The following is a 21,446-nucleotide window of genomic DNA, read 5'->3' on the forward strand; positions in this document are numbered from 1 at the left end:
AATCCAAAGGTTCACTTACATTTTCCACAGAACATGGGATGTGTACAATAAAGACATGAAAGATTATAATTGTTTGTGTGTTGTTAGTTTAATAATCTCTATAATTGTGACTTTGATGAAGATACGATCACATTTTATGACCAATTAATGCAGAAAACCAGCTAATTCCAAAAGGGTTCACATACTTTTTCATGCCACTGTATATGTACCAGGGTATCAAATTATAAAACAGCTAGTTCTATCCTGGATGCGGATAGGTAAATAAAGCCTTCCAGCCATGCTAGAATATTAAATATAGTAACAGTTATGCTGCCATTGTGCAGGTAAGATTGGCAGGCATGACGCTGTATTTTTTTAAGAGGACAGATTGCTTGATTATTCAGAGGATGATAACGGCCCGTTCTGCCAGTGCTGCAGCTACTTCGCATGCATTGAAGTCTGCTATCTGCTCTCTAATGAGTCCTTACATAAAGGGGGTCAAGGCAGCAAAGGCGCATACAGCAGCAGATCAGAAAACCTCGTAACACTGATGCTTTTAAATGTGCCCATTCACATGACAATTAATTAGACTTAGTACCATAAATAACACCAACCGGTGCATGAATGGTGCCATATTCTCTTCCTTTAGCCATTTTATGTTGCATATGTCAAAATTGTAGAAATCAATGGCTGCACCCATGCATAAAAACAAATTGATCATGCAAAGTTATGATCAGAAATTCTCCAATGGAAATCTTGTGGCAGTGATGATGGTGTATGATAAATTGTTCTTTGATGACATCATTTTGGTGAGGGTGTTATGTATGGAAGCCCAGGAGTGCCATTTACAAAAGAATGAAGGAATAAATTATCAATCTTTTAATTTGGAAATAAACATGTGAATAAATAATTTTATAAATGGCCATGAAAAGACACATTTAAATGTGTTTAAATCCTGTTTTAAAATGTACTTATATTTAGCAATAAAATAGCACATTATTAAGTCATTTTTAAATGCACCTTTTAAATGGCGTTTTAACAAGCATAATTTGGGTGAGGGTGTTATGTATGGAAGCCCAGATGTGTCAATTAAAAAAAGAATGAAAGAATAAATTATCAATTGATTAATTTGAAAATAAAAACTTGAATAAATAATCAATTTATTAATGGACATAAAACACGCATTTAAATGTGTTTAAATATTTTTTTTAAAATGTCATTATATTTAACAATACAATTGTGCATTAATAAATCATATTTATTTAATCTTTAAAATCTCATTGAATGTAGCAATAAATTAGGACATTAATGAGTCTTTTAAATGCGTATTTGGCAATTGATTTCCGCATCAATTTGCCAATGACTTTTCTTTTTCGTTTTGCTTTTTATTTTCTTTCAACATTTTCTTTTCCTCTTCTTTAACCAATTGAGAATCGAGTTAAAAAAAATCCAGTGGACTGTTGACTCGTGAGAGCAACCAATGAACTTTCAATTCAGTTATAAGACACACACCCTCTACCACATGCCACTTGAAGAGGATGTAAGATTCGTTCATGAATACGGCCATGTCATGGCCCTGCCGTTTGCTGGTTCATTCTGTTGTTTGTTTTTCTCTCTCCCTCGTGTTTCACAGGTGGAGTCTGAGCTTAATTGGCATTTCCATGGGAACGCTGAACACTCCCGGGGAGGTGTCGATTACGGTAATGGGATTCTTACACACTCTACCTGTTTTCCTCTGATTGCACACCCTATTTTATCCCTTGTGTGTTCCCTGTATGTTTGCTGGTTTATTGTTTGCTGTACCTTAACGTTATTCTTCTGTTTAGTGTGAAGTTCCATTCTGTTGGTTTCAGTGGTGTTTGCCCATTAGATCGTCATTGCATGTTGATCGCGCTCGAGGAGGATTCCTTGGATTCTGCTCGCGTGTTGGGAGACTTGTTCTGGGAACCACGCCACAATTCAACGGATTGTTCTGGACCACCACAACACACACTGACGAACGCACTATCCTCGCTGTAGGGCTTTTGTGTAGACTATTTCATTAAAGACATGTGACTTTTACCTCTTTTGGGCCCTACCTGAGCGTGCACAGTGATCTGTGTCCGGATATGTGTCACTTAAAATACATTTTACTGGGGAATAAATGAAAAAAAATTTATAAAATGGTTTTGTAAACGAAAGATAACACTTTATTAAGCTTTTATAAACAGAAACCATTTAGCAAAGTTTCATTGTGTCCCAGTGCTTATGATCGATGATCTCACAGTGCACAGAGGGTACAGTATATGGGCTTTGTTCACAAATATGGCAGAGAGAGCCATCTTACAGTAATGAAACAAGTGAATAGCTGTAAGGTCAGGCAGTGCAGAGAAGCAATTGCTTTAGTAACGTCCGTGAAGTTTGCACCCTATATAATTAAATCATTACTAAATCTACACCATTCGTTTGTGCTGATTTGTGCTGCAAAAATGAATGTTTGTGCTGGTTCGCTGTTTGATGTTTTTGACTGTTTTTGACATCACTTTCCATGCCTTGTGTTTCAAATAACTTCAAACAGGTGCTCGTGCACGTTCATATGTGCTCAACTTGTGACGTTAAAAGAAACATCAAAATGTTTTCTTTTCTTTGTATTTTACAAGCTTTTGGGAGCCGTGAAATCGCACAGGCTAAACCCCATTTCAATCACTCTCACATGTCTCCATTTGTACTCGCTTCTGGTTTGTGCCGTGTTTGGTATCGTTGAAGCATTAATTTTTTGGCAAAGATTAATCATACTTTTTTCCTTTCTTTGTATTAAACAATATACTTGTACCTCCTGTGCACTGAGATCATCGATCATAAGCACTGGGACACAATGAAACATTGCTAAACTGTTTCTGTTTATGAAGCTTAATAAAGTGTTATTGTTCGTTTACACAACCACAAAGTCTTTTTTCCAGTAAAATTTATGTTAAGTGACTGTTTCATTTCACACAATTCTAGCAGGGAAAGGGTAAAACACTTGTTGGTTATTGCTTTTTTTTTACTCTCGGAAAATGTCTGGCCTAAATCTTGGACATTTTACCTCAAACATCTTTGACATGTTAATTGCCATTATCTGCGTCATTACATTTTGCCTATAACATAATTGATTAAGGTAAAATATAAATTCATTCAAAATCCATAAGGCCCAGACTACAATTGTAAAAGAGGAATGGGATAAAATAATGTGTACATTGTGTATTTACTGTGTATAGCTCCTGTCAGTCATTAAACATCTTTTTGAAGATATATTAACTTTCATTTGAAAGACACACTTTCATAATGCACAACATTAGTATAAACAGTATTAGTATAAAGGTGTTTTTTTAATGAATGTGATATAACTGAGAGGGGATGTGCGTATTCTTCAGTATAAGTTCTGTCTATCGACTTTCTCCAGCGACTTGAGCCACTGCCCTTGCTCACCTCCATTGCGTGTTTCAGTTGGGGCGCAGGATGAGAGGCTGGTTCTAACCACAGCATTACGATTACCAGCTCCACACAGATCACCGTGCACGCTCAGGTAGGGCCTATCACGCTGGGGAAAGACAGGACCCAAAAGCAGAGGTAAAGCTCACATGTCTTTAATGAAACAGTCTACACAAAAGCGCTACAGCGAGAATAGTTTGTGCTGTGGAGGTCCAGAACAATCCGTTGAATTGTGGCGTGGTTCCCAGAACAAGTCTCCCAACACGCGAGCAGAATCCAAGGAATCCTCCTTGAGCGTGATCACCTTGCAGTGACGATCTAATGGGCAAACACCACTGAAACCAACAGAATGGAACTTCACACTAAACAGAAGAATAACGTTAAGGTACAGCAAACAATAAACCAGCAAACATACAGAGAACACACAAGGGATAAAGTAGGGTGTGCAATCAGAGGAAAACAGGTAGAGTGTGTAAGAATCCCATTACCGTAATAGATATCTCCCGGGAGCATTCAGCGTTCCAATGGAAATGCCAATTAAGCTCACCGACTCCAACTGTGAAACACGAGGGAGAGAGAAAAACAAACAACAGAATGAACCAGCAAACGGCGGAGCCATGTTCAGTATTTCAAAACAACAGTGAACGAGCCACCATTAACTTCTGATTCTTAAGCGCAGATCCAATAATATCATATAAACTGCTCGTACCATCGTCCAGTGACCGACTGTCTTACATCCTCTTCAAGTGGCATGTGGTAGAGGGGGGTGTGTCTTATAACTGAATTGAAAGTTCATTGGTTGCTCTCATGAGTCAACAGTCCACTGGAATTTTTTTCTCAATTGGTTAAAGAAGAGGAAAAGAAAATGTTGAAAGAAAATGAAAAGCAAATAGAAAAGCCATTGGCAAATGGATGAGGAAAAGCAATTGCCAAATACCTTTTTAAAATGCAATTTAAAAGGTGCTTTTAAAGTGCATTTAAAAGACTTATTAATGTAGTCATTTATTGCTACATTTATCATTTTAAAGATGAAATAAATATGATTTATTAATGCACAATTTTATTGTTAAATATAATGACATTTAAAAAAAAAAAGATGTAAGCACATTTAAATGTGTGTTTTATGTCCATTAATACATTTATTTTAAAATCGATATAGAATTTATTCTTTCATAATTTTTTTAATTGGCACACCTGGGCTTCAGCTGGTATGGATTGGCAAATGTCAAACGATAAAGAAAATCAACTGCCAAATGCTTGTTAAACGCCATTTAAAAGGTGCATTTAAAAATGATTTTATTAATGTGCTATTTTATTGATAAACGTGTACATTTTAAAACATAAATTAAATAAACACATTTAAATGTGTCTTTGTCCATTTTTAAATTGGTTTATTCACATTTTTATTTTCAAATTAATAGATTGATAATTTATTCCTTCATTCTTTTGTAAATGGCTCTCCTGGGCTTCCATAGTTATGTTGTTCCAAACCCAAATTATTTTCTTTCTTGCATGGAACTCTAAAGGATATTTTAGGCAGAATATTAGCCTCAAGAATCATTTACTTTAATTGCATGGGAAAAAAGATGTAATGAAAGTAAATGGTGACTGAAGCTAACATTCTTGGTGAGAAAATTATAGAAATACAATTTTTAGGTGAAATATTCCTTTAAATCTTTTGTGCTGATTCTTTTCTCCTGTACAGAGGGGGAGCCCATCGAAGCCATTGCGAAGTTTGACTACGTTGGGCGTTCAGCACGGGAGCTGTCTTTTAAAAAGGGTGCATCTCTTCTGCTGTACCAGAGAGCGTCAGATGACTGGTGGGAGGGCAGACATAATGGCATAGATGGCCTAGTGCCTCACCAGTACATTGTTGTGCAGGACATGTGAGTATCTGATAAATGGTTCTGGATACTACAGTGTCAAAACATCTCCATTGTCCATAATTATACATTTTTCATATTTCAAGGATGCTTGGTTTTATAATGAGGGTTCAATTTATCTGATATAATATAAATCAAGCAAGGGTGTTACACTATTGCTGCCTTAATGTGACCAGTCATTGATTAAATATTACAGTATTTCAAATGACTTATTAAGGAAAAGTCCCAGAAGTGCAATATAAGCTCTGTCGACAGTACAATGTTGGTTACCACAGAATTTCTTTTTTTTTTTTTTTTTTTAGAGCAAAGGTTTTTGTTACAGTAATTCACTTAACGATGCAATAAAAGGCATTAAGTATTAAAATACACTACTCGGTGTAAAGTTATTAACACGTTATGGCCATGTAAAGCCAGTAAATAGGTTATTTTCGCACAATACACGCAAGGTTACCAGAACAGGATGTGATTTTACTATTCGTAAAGCACTATTAACATAGAGCAAACTCCACCCACAGGAATTACGTTGGGACTACGTACACATAACCAGATGTTCATCCACCTTAAAAAGGATGATCTAGAATAATTTGTACAGAATAATTTATTTGAAGTGCTTTAACAAAAATACCAGCTTCACTTTTCTGCTTTTAAACACTTGAAATGCTGTACCCCATAAACTTTCATTAAATGAACAGTTCACCCCAAAAAAAAAAAAAAAAAGTTACTCATGTAAGTTACTCACCTTATGTTGTTCCAAGCGTATATCACTTTTTTCCTTATGCGGAATACATGGATAATTTTTAATAAACGTCCCAGTCTGTCTTTTCAGTAAAATGGCAGTTGATAGTTACTCATTTTAAAGCTTGAGATGACCCAAAAGAATCATAAACTTAGTCCATGCGTCATATTCCAAAGGTGCATCCAAACCCACACACTTCTGCACTATTCTACAGCATTTTGTAGTGTAAGCAGTGCAAGTAGTATGTTTACACTGAAAATGCAACAAAAAGAATAGTACTACGAGGATGATGTACTTCTTGAACCGAAAAAACAGTGTGAAAAAATGCTGTGTGAATAGGTACATTATTTTAGTTGTATTGAACTGAGTTTGGCTAACATGCTAAAGCTAACGGCAAAACATTGCGTGTATTTTCGTCCGCTGAAAAACAGTGAATGCCTCTGTGTAGAAAAAAATTATTAGTGTGCCATTTGGGATGGTACACCACTTTGAAATTTCATACACTACATGGCTGAGTGCATAGTGTATAATGTATATGTGTACAGTGCATCATTTAGGACACCGCTCAAGTCTTCTGGAGGCTTACAGTGGGTTTTGATGAGAAACAACCAAAAATTTAAGCCATTGGGAAAGTAATTAGAACTCATAGAAGTCATATTTTTCGGAAAGACATGACGATTATTGTGAATTTTGACAGAATTTTTAATTTTGGGTGAATTATTCCTTTAAGTGCTTTGCATTTTAACTTTCTATTGATTTTATTCTATATCACTATAACTTTTTTGAGGGAATATTCCTTTAAAATGCCATTATTTTCATTACTTCATACATTAAAATCTCATTACCCATACATTCACATTAATCTCCTTCCTATAAGTGGGCATCGCTTGAGGTTGGTTGTGCTACAAACTCGCCAACTAACTACCACACAAATACTATGGCCATGTTGTCTAGGGGTAAATAGAAAGGCTGACTAGCTGGGAATCCTAACATTAAAGTCCATGTTGCCAGTTCTCAGCGTGAATGTAAAATGTGTGAAGCTACTGTATATATGTTTGTGAATGTGGGAGTAGTTCCTAATACCTTAGTATCCCCGGCAAGCCCAAGTGTCAGGTTTAGTTCAAACAAGAGGAAGATAAAGTCCCAAAAATAGGCAATTAACAATTCGTCCATAAAACGAACAAAAGGGGGAAGAGAGGAAAAATGACGCGCATCCGCTTCACTGCATAATTCGCAGCATCTCTACCAGATTGTGTCACCTGGATCCACCTCCACCTGGTCAGAGTCCTCTCTCAAATTAACATTTCCCCTTCCAGTACAGGAAATTGCAAAGGAATGCATAGCCCCCCAGTGGATTGAGTGTGTATTGTGGAAATGTGGTGTCTATCTGAGCACCTAATCTATTTATGGGGGGGATTTTCTTCCCTTTTCTCCCCAATTTGGCATGCCCAATTCCCAATGTGCTTTAGGTCCTTGTGGTGGCATAGTGACCTCAATCTGGGTGGCCGGAGGACTTGCTCCGCGTCTGAGACTGCCAATCCACGCATCTTATCATGTGGCTTGTTGAGTGCGTTACAGCATAGACCTAGCACATGTGGAGGCTTCACGCTATTCTCTGCGGCATCCACGCACAACTCATCACGTGCCCCACCAAGAGCGAGAACCGCATTGTAGTGACCACAAGGAGGTTAACCCAACGTGACCCTACCCACCCTAACAACCGGGCCAATTGGTTGCTTAGGAAGCTTGACTGGATTCACTCAGCACACCTTGGATTTGAACTTGCGACTCCAGGTGTGGTAGTCAGCGTCTTTACTTGCTGAGCTAACCAGGCCCCCCAACTAATCTATTCCTAACACCTGTAACACTATACTGTGCACCATCTTCCTCTGATAAACCCCTTTATTGTCATTACAATTTGTTCCCAGTTGAACAGATTATGGCTCATAAAGGGGTAAATAATGGATCAGGCAGAGTTCTGTGTGACTCCAACAACGGAGCCCATACCAGCCCAAACTGTGTGTGTGTGTGTGTGTGTGTGTGTGTGTGTGTGTGTGTGTTTGTGTCAATACATCATGACCCTCTGCTGATGTGTGTTCTCATATCGTGGCGCTGGGGCTAGAGAATTTACAGTCTTGTGTAGAGAGGGAGTTTAAGAGCCCTTAGACCAGCAGTGTCAGACCCTCTCTCTCATAAAAGATCTTAAAATGAGCTAGAGCTAGAGAATAGAGGGGATGGCAGGGGGACCGCTCACAAACAGACAGGATATCCTCTGTCAGCACTGAAAAAGGAGTGTAGGAATTCTAGAACTAAAATTTTAAAGATGTACTCCATAATCAAAAATGTAAAACATTCTTTTATGAATGAGCATTTAAAGTGTAAACAAGGGTGAGAATGCATTTTTGTGGGATTTGGAACTCTTCTGTTATCTCTGTTGTCAAGTGTTGTTGCACTTAAAAGGGAATTTATGACTGTTTGTTTTTGGTTTATGGCAGGGATGACACGTTCTCTGACACTCTGAGTCAGAAAGCGGACAGTGAGGCCAGCAGTGGACATGGAGGAGAGGAGAAATTCTCTAGCAGGGACATAGGATCTCCAATGGACAGCAGACTACCTGATCCATACATCAGTAGGTAAGTGTACAATTACAGGTCCTAGAATCCCCCTTGCTTAAAACTATCAAAGACAACATATACTAGTGCTCTCCCTGCTGACTCTTTGTCCGTTTGAGCACAGTAATATTTGATAGAGAACATGACATTGAAGTTAGGGGCTTTTCACACAGGACATGCTTTGCATTCCATCTGCATTATTTTTTAATTGTCAGTATAAGTATATATGCACTCGACAGAAATCTTTGGCAGACACGTTTTTAAAATGCATTGTCCATTTAGGGGCCATTCACTCAGGACAGGTTTTTGCATTCAGAAACAGCTCAACGGTCACAATGGTCAAACACGTCCATCTAGTGAATGTTTACATACAATAGAAAAACTATTAGGAGTGCCTTCATACTTGGTTTAATTGCTTGGACCAAACCAGAGTTTACTGGTCTCTGTTCACTTCATATAATTTGGGTCTGAACCATGGACTGATTGCTTCATCACCGTGAGTACGAGCAGTAGCTGTTTACCACTGTAACTATGCAACAACTCAGTAATATATCAGCTTCACTATGTTAATGAATGTTATGTTATTGATGGAGGTATGAGGAATATACATATATATATACATATATATATTAATATACTATAATAATTGCGATCTTGACCCTACAAACACACAAGATGTACATCATCAGGGTTGGGAAAGTTACTTTTTAAATGTATTCCACTACTGATTACAGAATACCTGCTGTAAAATGTAGCTTGTAACATATTCCTTTAAATTACTCAAGGTCAGTAATGTAATCTAAATACTTTGGATTTCATCTTCAGCACTGGCAGATTCTTTCGCTTGTTTTGACTATAAACAAGTAAATAAAGTAAGAAAATACACTTTACTATAAAAATACATTCTCTGAAGATAAAGCCTAAATATCTAATGCAGTTTTGCTACTCAAGTAAATTTGACTTGTTTTAAGGGTTTTTAGATATTTTTACAGCACAACCATATTTAAATTCTCATTATGAATTAAACATTTTAAATTCTACAAAAAAAGCTTTTACTAGAAAAAAAGTCATGCTCTAACAAGAATTTTCTTCATTGAATTCATTATAAAAAATAATTGTGCCTGGAAAAGATGCATGTAAAGGAAAGAAATGGCATTTTAGCTTAGCATAAAGCTAAATGTTCACATGAAAATGTACAGTAATGTTTACTATTTTTGCTGCTCCAAAATTCTAAATCCAACAGAAGTACACAATGACATACTGTTCTGATTGTGTGTGGATTATGTTCATAAAATTAGGCAGAAAATATGTTATTTGTTGCTTTTTATATGATGTTAAAGGCTATATTGGTTAGCATTTCTTGTAAAAAAAAATAAATACATTTTAATACCCTAACCGCAGAACAAAACATCGACAAGACATGTAATTATGTATTTATTGGATTTAAGTTTTATATGTCAAAGCGTTTCTGTTTTTTGTTAAGCTGTAGAAACACGATGTAGCTACTCTCTACAGACAAAGTAATCTCTGTATGCGACTTTATTCATTTTAAATGTATTCTGATTACCAATTATTTCAATTGTAACTGTAGTGGAATACAGCTACTAATATTTAGGATTTTTAATATATAATACCGTTTCATGTATTCTTTACTCCCTAACCATCAATCACTTTTTCAAATTAGGACGATTGCATTCATATTAGCAGTGAACCGTAACAGAGTTCACATGAACAGTACCCCAGGCCACTTTTTCAAGGTGATTCATGGGTGCACACCCGAGTGCATCATTCACACAATCCAAAAGAAACCAAACTTTGACGTCAAGTGAAAATCACCATAAGAAACTGCAGATGGATGCAAGAACAAACTAGCTGTTTTCTAACCCTCACAAAACTTCACATACAAGTTCTTATGAGTATGAGGGACATTCTCAAATCCTGCTGTTTGTAGCTTATGACTGTTGAGGGCATGCCTTCATTTTGAACCTGTTTTGTTTTAGGCCTACTTTGAACATTTTTGTGTTACTGTGTTACTTAACACTTGTGTTTGTTCTGTTCTATATTTCATTCTGTTGATTTGTCATGTATTCCTTTTTTCCCTGGAATGCTCTATCCCTTTGTCACGTACATCTATGTTTCCTGCCTCTTAAATCTTTCATTGCATTTTTCTTTATTTAGATGTTCTCCATGACCCTCCATAAGCACATTTATCAAACATACGTCCTCAAGGAAGAGGATGGCTTCCTCTGCCACTATAAACTGAATGAAATAATGGCAATCAAATCCTAAAGTGGTCTCCAAAAGACAAATATCCCTTTTGAAATGTCAGCATTTTTCTAGAATAGGAGGTGGGGTGCTCAAACACAAACTCTTTAAGTTTCAGTTTGCCAGAAATCTGAATAAGCAGTGACGGTGTGATAATTGCAGTACCATAACAGACTCCATGCAGCACAGTTGAAATAAAAGTACACTAAGAATTAAAGGGAAAGTTCACACAAATTAAAAATTATCATAATTTATTCCAAACTTGTTCCAAACTCGTATGATTTACTTTCTTCCATAGTGCACAAAGGAGATGTTAGGCAGAATGTTAGGGACTGACAGTTTTAGTTGCCTAGTAACATCTCTTCTTTGTACCACAGAAAAAGATAAAAGCATAAATGATGACAGAATTTTTTATGTCCCGCATGAAAATATATGTGGTTCCTGCAGCATTGTATCATTGCATTGCAGCATTATTTTAATACAGTGTAGTGCGCCCCCTGCTGGAAAAACTTCTGCTTGACTTCTACATTGGATAAAATTGCACTCAGATTCAAGCCAGTTCCTCTTACTTTAATTTTAATCATCGCAAGCAACACCTTAGTTACATTAGTGATATAGTTACATAACATATAAACGTACGCATTCGCATCTCATTACTTATTGCTATCCATTAAGGATTGTCAAAATGATTATAAGCACATTATGAGAGCTCATTAAATACAAATTAAGCAGAGAGTCACGGTTGAACAGCTGTGATAGATCTCGCTAATTGAGATAATTTATGTGTTATGTAGCAACCCACAGAAATTAGAGACCACGTGATGTAGCAGTTAAGCTGTTAGCTCGAAAATGAAAACAACCTGTGATATGGATGTCATCTGTGCTTTTAAAGGAATAGTTCATCCAAAAATTGTAATTATGGCATTGTTTGCACACCCTCATTTAGTTCCAAACCCATATGACTCTTTCCATACAATGACAGTTTAAAGTGACAATGCCTGTCAAGCTGGGTGAGGGTGAGAAAATAATGTCAGAATTTTCATAATTGGGTGAACTATTCCTTTAAGCATTGAACCTTATATGGTCAAGTCATTTATTTATTTTTTATTGAGATATCTTGATATTTTAGCTTTATGCAACCTCTTTGCTTCCCAAATGTCAATTTGAATCCTCACTCCAGGCATCTTTTCTGTGAAGCTCTTTTGATTTGTCTAAAACTGTGATATCTGCAGTCATAATACATCGTTATTGTTCATGCTAAGCTGTTTCCTGCCAGGCAATATGTCATGAATATGCAGAGTAGGTCTTACAAAAGACACTCTGGAGATGCTTCTGACGCTCATGCTAATTATGAATTAGCGCTGAAGGATTGTGGTAAAATCACACATGCTTGATGTTGCCAGATGCAGCGTGTGATGCTAGCAGCATGTACCCATGTGAGTATAAACCGTGTCCACCACGTAGCATTGAGCTAACATTATTCAAAATGGTGAGTGTTGTGGAGGCGGACAGATTAAAAGGCAGGTGGTTTTTTTAATCTCTAAACACCTCAGGTATGTAAATAGACTTATTATACACTTAAATATGCATTAGAAGACCAGAAAAAGCTTTCACCATTGTGGTTTTTGATTCAATTATTTTAAAAATATGTAACCACAGTATTTGGAAAATGAGGAATGTATTTAAATTCCTCTTTCTCGTCATTGTACTCTCCACATCTTTTTGAAATGACATTAAACTGCCCATCAGAAAGTTTCCATTCAAACTTTGTTTTGTAGATTGTAATTTTGAATCCGTTTCTATCTGTTTTTATAAGCATTATACTTTTAGTACATACAAAATTCAAGATTAAACTTTTAACAAATGTTTGTTATTCAAAATCTAACCAACAGCAATGATGGTATTGGGATATTTTCATACAGAATTGATCTTTTTAAGCATCTATAACCATCTTTATTCTGCAAATAGGGCACAGAAAAGTATCATGACAAATGCACATTTTAGGCAAACTGTGTTATTTCTGCAGCACTATGTTGCTAAATAGAATTGCACTAATGGTGACTGATTGTTTCATTTCAAATATGAAAACACCCCCTTTGTCTGCCATTAGTCAAGTGAATTTCTACAATGGCATTGGTAACCGAAAACTACTGTGTTTGAATAATGCAGCAATCAGGTCATAAGATGTCAGTGTAAGACACTTCGACATACTTCAAAAAAATACACATTTAAATATGTCTCTGCATATTAAGTCAGGAAAGGAGTAAGTAGTTTAACATCGAAAAACTTACATCTCCTTTCAGGAGTCTTTTGTGCATTTAATTTACACAGCTTACATAAAACTTTAAGTCAAGACATTTTTATTTGTGTTGCGCTTTTCACAACACACATCGTTTCAAAGCAGCTTTACAGGAAATCATGCATTACATAACAAAATAAATGCAAACTGTAATATCTATAAAGTCTTAGAGTGATCATTGTGTAGTTTGATTAAATATGATTGTAAATTGTGTATAGAAATTAAATAATAATGTATTTAGAACCCCAGTGAGCAAGCCGAAGGCGACTGTGGCAAGGAACACAAAACTCCATAAGATGTTGTTTAATGGGAGAAAAATAACGTTGGGAGAAACCAGACTCACTGTGGGGGCCAGTTTCCCTCTTATAACATGAATATAATGCCAATATTAGTTATTTATGTGCAGTTCAAATCATGGTTTAAAATTTAAGTTTAAAATTAAAATTAAGTAAGCAGCAAAGGTCCTTTTGTTTTTGTTTTTTTTGTTTTATATAAAAAATATTTTTTTACTTTAAGATTTATGTCCAATGTCTTTTGAAGTCCATCCTGGATTAACTGCAGAAGTTCACATTGATGCATTGTCCTTAGTTAGTTGGCTGCTGAAGGATTTTGTTGGTAATTAAATAATAGTCTGTGTATTCCATTTTAAGAGTGCATTCCATCATTAGACCGAGGTGATGCAGTTAGAGAAAAATTATGAGGTGGATCGCAGTTCAACCTGCAGGGCATTTCGGTGAGGTTCGGTGTTGTCCATCCTAAATCCAAGGTTCAGGCAGTGGCATATGAAGTATCCCATGTCTTACAGTTGGAGTTGGCATCACTTCATCCTCTGAAGTCAAAGGGTTTAGATGCCATTAAATTTTTGCAGAGTTATAGATCATGATGGATGTTTCTCATTCTGGCAGACCTAACTAAAGCAGACTAATTGTGAGTTGAAGGATAAATTAGGTGTACGCCTGGTTAAATATATGAGTCTTTAGTCTTGACTGAACTGAGTGAGTGTGTCTGCATCCCAAACAGTGTCTAACACCATTTTTTACTGCCTTCCAAACACTTGTATATCCTTCAGGACATGCAAATCTATTTTGAATATAAATCTATATTTTTCTTCATATATTTTCTCTTTGTTTAGCCGACACAGGAAGAGGAGTGACCCCCCAACCCGCCGGCCTCCAGCCCGGCCCTCTGACGCTCACTGCATGGTCCACCCCTCTCAGTGCCACCACAATAACCACAGCAGCCACGGTAGTCACGGGACACCAGACTTGGGCTCCAAAGTGATGGGTCACTACAGCCCGCGGGACATGCTGAGGGGAAGAGGACACATGCCCATGGACAGTCCCGAGAGACGCAGACGGATGGGCCACGGCAGCCTGACCAACATCAGCCGCCACGAGTCCATAAAGAAGATAGAAAGCCCGCCCATACGCAGGTCCACATCTTCAGGCCAGTACACAAGCTTCACCGAGCCTCACGGCAAGAGTCTGGATGCAGAGAGCATCGCACAGGTCAGCGGGAGGCGAGCGACGACGCCCCTCACACCATGCGCAGCAGGCCCAGCCCTGTAACATAGTCAGTTACTGCCTCCTGTTACTAATGAATAATGCGAATCTGTACACAACACACTTAATCACACACACATACACACACTGTCAGATTTAATGAAGGCCTAGTTTTGGAACAAAGAACGACATTAATAGGTTAACGTTAGACTAACTATCCACGCGCTATGCATGTGTAAATAATCACCAGTGGTTTCAGAACATTTATTGCGTCCCCCATAATACTGTATTTCAAGTATTGTGCCACTTCTCCTCCTGGAACCCAGTAAAAAAGTTTTTTTCGTTATTATACTATTTCTGTATTTTAGTAATTATAGTTTACACATTTTTCTAAACATGGACAAATTTAAGTATTCCCAACCTCCTTAAATTCTTGAAATTTTTTGGTGGCATCTTGCAATACAAAACAAATTCTAATAATGAGAGTAGGTGCTTGGCAAAGTGTTGTGACAAAATGTCATATTTCATTCAAATAATGTTATTTTTGGGGGGCGATTCTCACAAAACCTACCAAGAAAATGTCCCCGTCCAATTTGACTACAGAACCAAAAGAAATAAATAAGAAATTATAGTTTACACATACAAAATGAAGCCTATTTATAGAGCTTTTTTACATTGTGACATTATTTTCCCACATTTTACCTCATTATGATTTTCTCATTGGTAAAAATGGTAATAGTAAAAGTAAAACTTTTTCTATTAAAAGTTTTCCTTTTTTACAGATGCATTATGGTAATGAAAATTGGGGGGTTAAATGTGCTTAGGTGTACTAAAAATAAATATAAAAACTGAATGGTCCTCAATGAGGGCTTCATTTTCTTTATGCTAAATATACAGAGGACATTTATAATATTGATGTCTCTATTCCAAAAATAAATAAAAAAAATACTCTGATAATTAAAATTAATAGTATGCCTAGTTGATTGTACACCTATTGTTCCTCTTTAAAAAAAATGTTTGATGTCAGACATTTTGAAAAACCAAAGAGTGAACTTTTCAATTGCCAAAACCTCAAACATTTTGGATATTGGAAAAGTCAGAGTTACTATTTAATGTATGATTATGTACTGGTTATGATGATAGGATCCCAGAAGGTTAAATATTAGCTTTGTTCATTACTAACAATCTAACCGTTTCACAAAATCTGTTAGTAAATTTGCCATTATTGATATAACGATGGTCTTTGCATGGAGTGCATGGAGTGTACTTGTCAAGTTAAACTTGTGTGTCATGCACTGAGGTATGATAAATATTATTATTATTATTCGGCCTCAATCTGTGCAGTTATATTGGTTTCAGTGGCTTTGTAGAAACTGGTTAGATAAAGTAGTTAAGTAGTAGCATCTACAAATATGACTAGCTTGTGCAAGTCCAACAGTAGTATCGCTGAGCTCAGTCAAATAATATTTCACTCAAAATCAAACTCACACATTCAGTACTGGCCCGTGGCTCAGCAGTTAATGTAATCCATACATTTTGGGCCTGGGTGCTCATGTGGGAGATGCAGGTTTGAATCCAGTCAGTGTCACCCCATCATTTCTGTCACCTTTGTACTGTCAAAATACCATACTTTATAATCATCATATTCTGTATTACCATTCCCCATCCCTTGTCTCTCTCTAACTGTCTCTCTCTCTCTACTGTAGGACATCGAGGAGACGATGAACACTGCTCTGAATGAGCTGAAGGAGCTAGAAAGGCAGAGTTCTGCCAAACATGCCCCTGACGTGGTGCTGGACACCCTGGAGCAGATGAAGAATGTTCCCACTCCGGCCAGCTCCACCGAGTCCCTCAGCCAACTGCACGGTCTCCTGCTGCGGCCTGCCGCCACCGAGCCGCCCATGCGGCGTAGCACGAGTTCATCCAGCGACACCATGAGCACCTTCAAGCCCGCAGTGGCTCCACGCATGGGGGTGCAGCTCAAGCCCCCCGCTCTGCGGCCAAAGCCCATCGTGACCATACCCAAGATGGGAGCAGCACAGCATCCGGTGCCCCCTCCACAGGATCCACTAGACAAATCCTGCACCATGTGACCTCATTCAGGGACAGAGAGGACACAACAGTTGAGGGACAACGTAAGATAGAGACCACTGCAATAGGAGCTAGAGTTATAGTTTGGCTTCCATTTGTGGTTCTTCATGTTGCTCTGTGGCATCAATGTCCTCTCCATCATTTCATTTGCTTTTGAGAGGAATGGACTAAAGCAAATGAACTGTAGGTTTAATACAGATGTAGTAATAAGTCTCTTGATACTTTGTTACTGTGATCAGCATTACCAAGCTCACTAGCTGGGCTTTGAACATGTGTGAATCGTTAACGTTATAGGGTGAATTAAAGAGATAGTTCACCCAAAAATGAACGTTCTCTCATCATTTACTCCCCTCATGCCATCCCAGTTGTGTATGACTTACTAACCTTTTCCATTTTTGTGTGAGTTATCCCTTTAAACAGGTGTTTACTATTTTAGAGGGTTATACTTTCTCTTGCGTGTAGGTGTAACTTGTCACTTTAATAAAACAAAGGGACATTCTTAGATCTTGCAGAGCAAGATACCTAAAATATACTGTTTGCTTGCAGGTACAACACCTTATTTCCCTCTGTGAATAGATTAAGAAATTCAAACATTGATACTAAAGAAAGCAACAATTCATTTTGGCTTCCTGTGTGGTTAGGGTGACTTTTTACACCAGTAGTTTACATCCAGACTGCTAAATGTGAATAATACAGAAACTAAGCGGGGTCTTTGGTTTCTTTGTGTGTTTACAGCTTACAGGAAATGTAGTCTTTACATCTCAGAGTGTTTGTATAGTTGGACCTGCCTGGTTGGCTTTTTGACTTTTTGGAGTGAGTGGAATGTTGACATTGGAAACCTCACTGCCACATTAGGGCATGTAATGTTACATCTGATGCCCATTCTGATTGGCTGTTGGAGGCAGTTGGAAGTTGTCAACTCCTAAGTTGCATCAGCAAGGCTTTACTTTGAATATTATATTTTTTGATAATAATATTTGAATATGTTCCCAGTGAGTTTGCATACACCACATCTTCATTGAACATGTTGAACAACCATTTTCCCAGTTGAATGGTTATAAGTACTTCACAAATGTTCTTATTTAGAAAGATATATATTGTATATACACATGTACATCCACTAAAACTTTTTTCTTATTTACATTACATTGTCCCAGATCAAAGAGGTGCTCACTAGAGGCAATGTTTTCTTTCTATATTTTTTTTAGGATCTGTCTGCTTGGTTAGATGTACAGTGCTGTGGAAAATAATCTGCCCCATCCTGATTTCTTCTGTTTTTGTTTATTTTGCATACTAAATTGTTTTAGATCTCAAACATGATATTACATAAAACAAAGGCAACCTGAGTAAACACAAAATACAGTTTTAAAATATATAATTTTTTTTTAATTGAAGCAAAAAATCTATCCAACACCTATGTCACTCATATGAAAAACGAAATGCCCCCTTAAACTTAATAGCCGATTGTGCCAACTTTAGCGGCAACAACTGCAAGCAAACGCTTGCGATAACTGGAGGTCAGACTCTCAATGCTGTGGTGGAATTTTGGCCCATTCTTCTTTGCAGATCTTCTTTAGTTCAGCCACATTGGTGGGTTTTTGAGCATGAACTGCCTGTTTAAGGTTCTGCCACCACATCTCAATCGGGTTCAATTCAGGACTTTGACTAGGCCACTCCAAAAATGTTACTACTTTTGAGCCATTCAGAGATAGACTTACTCCTATGCTTTGGTTCATTGTCTTGCTGCATATTCCAGTTGTGCTTGAGCTTCAACTCATGGACTGATGAAGTTCTCCTTTAGAATATTCTGGTAGAGAGCAGTATTCATGTTTCCCTCAATTACTGCAAGTCGCCCTGGCCCTGAAGCAGCAAAACATCCCCACACAATCACACTACCACCACCATGCTTGACCATAGGTATGATGTTCTTTTTGTGGAATTCTGTGTTTGATTTATGACAGATGTAATGGGTACCCAAGTCTTCTAAACAGTTCCACTTTCGACTCATCAGTCCTCAGATCATTCTCCCAAAAGCTTTGAGGATCATCAAAGTGTGTTTTGGCAAAATCCAGACAAGCCTTATTGTTTTTCTAGGTTAGCAGTGGTTTTCATCTCACCATTCATACATGGATGCTATTTTTGTCCAGTGACTTTCTGATAGTGGAGTCATGAACTTTATTGATGCTAGAGAGGCCTGCAGTTCCTTGGATGTTGTCCTTGACTTTTTTGTGACTTCCTGGATAAGTCGTTGTTGTGCTCTTGGAGGAATTTTGGAAGGTCGGCCACTTCTGGGAAGGTTCAATACTGTGTCGTTTTCTCTATTTGGATAGAATGGCTCTTACTCTGGTTCTTTGGAGTCCCAGAGCCTTTGAAATAGCTTTGTAACCCTTCCCAGACTGATGTATTTAAATCAACTTTTTCCTCACCATTTCTGGTATTTCTTTTGACCTCGGCATAGTGTGCTTCCTGCTGCTAAAAAAGTTCTATTTATGTGTTGATTTGATTGAACAGGGTTGGCAGTAATCAAGCCTGTGTGTGTCTAGTTCAGCTGAACCCCATTATGAATGGAGTTTCATAGATTTGGGTATTTAGTAACTAAGAGGGCAAATACTTTTTCACACAGGCCCAGTTGGTATTGGATAACTTTTTTGCTTCAATAAATAACATTAACATTTAAAAAAATGTATTTTGTTTAACCAGATGGCCTTTTTTATATGAGATTTTGTTTGAATTTTTAAAAACATTTAGTATGAGATATACACAAAAACAGAAGAAATCATAGTGGGGGCAAATATTTTTGTGAATAGTTAAGTCTAACTGACATAAAACATAAAGTTCTTCTACAAGTGCTGCTTAGAGTGCGATACGGATAGGCTAGAAGAAACTTTCCTGGTCTGCTTGGCTGTCTAAATGCTCGGCTTGGCTCTATCCTATAAAGCATGAATGATAATCCTTGTAGTTGTGATATGCAAGTACTTTTCTAGAAACTTTCTAAAGAAGATTTAAGGCAGTAGTTCTTGTTGTTTCACCAAACAAGGGAATGATGCCGATAACCATGGACTTAGAGACTGTTACTGCAGTACTTTAATGGAATAGTACTGATTTTCTTGTTATCTCCCATTAATCCTTTTTAATAATGTCACTTACAGCACCTCACCCATATTAAAGGAATAGTTCACCCAAAAATAAATAAAATGTTTACTCACCCTGATGTTGTTCTTAACAAGTTTGATTTTCTCTCTTCTGTGGAAAACAGATCTTAGGAAGAATGTTAGCCTCAGTCACCGTTCACTGCAAGATACCCAAAGACGAAGCATTTGCACTCACAAAAGGCCAGTGATTTAACTCCAACCAGATAAAAAGCCAAAATCACAAAAGCTGTAATGGGATTTCATTTATAGTATTTCAATCCGACAATAATGCATCCATTTCTGACATTAATGATTAATCGTACAAGTGTGTTTATATTATTATGACAGTTTGACAACACAATAGCTTATAATGTGTGTGTGCTTGTACTATATTAATTGATAATTATAAATAAATGTACTCATATTTAGGTAGAATATGTTCTGAATTGTTTTTGGATGACTATACAGAATGGTCCATTGTCCAGTACTGAACCAAGGGAACAAACTGTATCTAACTTCAAGGAAAATAAAAGCAATGCCTGTTTTTAACATTTAATTATAAGGTTGATGAGCATATAAAAAAAGCCTTTTGTTTACCAATTTTTACTGAGCAATATTACAATTCCATTTCTTTCTTTTTTTTAAAGAGTACATTACATTGATAAGCCTTAAGAAATAGTGTTCTCCCTGCAAATCTAAGAACAGTAGCGAATCTCTGTACTTAATAGCTGTTATAACGGTGTTGTCATGAATATCTCTGTACTATGTACTTGTGAAGTGCCTTTAAACTATTTTAGAGAAACTTCATACAAACGTCCTCTGTGTTGTGGCATTCTTATTTCAGATCCAGTGTACCCAGTTGGGATTACAGTAAATAAATTATTACTAACATGGTTCTGTTAATTAAGTTGTATGAATTGTCAAGTAAAGATACTGCTTATCCGTTGTGATGGCACTTTTATGTCTGTATATTTGGCATGTGACATCCTAAAAAGTTGTAGAGCTCTTTGGAGGATTGCTCCTTTCTAATAAAAAACATAGTTTGGCAAGTCTACTGTGTATTGGTCTTGTATCTCCATCTACAAGCTATGCAAGATTTTAAATGTAATGTTTATAAGAGGCTATACTTTTATTACAGCTCATGCAATGTAAGTGTGGAGGTCCTATTGTTTTCCTAAGGATTACTGTTAAAATTGTTCTTTTCAAGGTTTCAGGGGCTTTTGGGTCCCTTAACATGCTAAAAAAACATGTGAAAATGTGCACAAACATCAGAATCGTCGGCCATTAGAGCTCGGAAAGGTTCACTTGGGTCGGGGGGGGGGGCTCTCTGCAGGCCCCTTGAAAACTGAATTTTTGGGAAGCTCTGTAGCACATTCTGTTTCACCTACAGTCAAGATGGACAACTTTCACCCTCATAGTCACAGGAAGTCTGCCATGTTGCATTGTTTGAAAAACACATGCTCTGGAATTTGAAATACACCTCCTAGGGGATTTATGT

General features: G+C 37.1%; 1 protein-coding gene across 3 annotated transcripts in view; it reads left to right on the plus strand.

The window, feature by feature from the left end:
• srgap1a (SLIT-ROBO Rho GTPase activating protein 1a) overlaps positions 1 to 20,993 on the plus strand; it is a 153,584-nt gene extending 132,591 nt beyond the window's left edge. For all 3 annotated transcript variants that reach the window (XM_052152262.1, XM_052152265.1, XM_052152266.1), the window contains 4 exons: positions 5,135 to 5,315; positions 8,544 to 8,681; positions 14,357 to 14,732; positions 16,433 to 20,993. In XM_052152262.1, coding sequence (XP_052008222.1) covers positions 5,135 to 5,315; positions 8,544 to 8,681; positions 14,357 to 14,732; positions 16,433 to 16,819 — 1,082 coding nt within the window. In that variant the 3' untranslated portion in view covers positions 16,820 to 20,993. The remainder of the gene's footprint in view (positions 1 to 5,134; positions 5,316 to 8,543; positions 8,682 to 14,356; positions 14,733 to 16,432) is intronic.
• The last annotated feature ends 453 nt before the right edge of the window (positions 20,994 to 21,446 follow it).

Source organism: Xyrauchen texanus, chromosome 21, assembly GCF_025860055.1.
Source record: "Xyrauchen texanus isolate HMW12.3.18 chromosome 21, RBS_HiC_50CHRs, whole genome shotgun sequence".
Lineage (NCBI taxonomy): Eukaryota > Metazoa > Chordata > Actinopteri > Cypriniformes > Catostomidae > Xyrauchen > Xyrauchen texanus.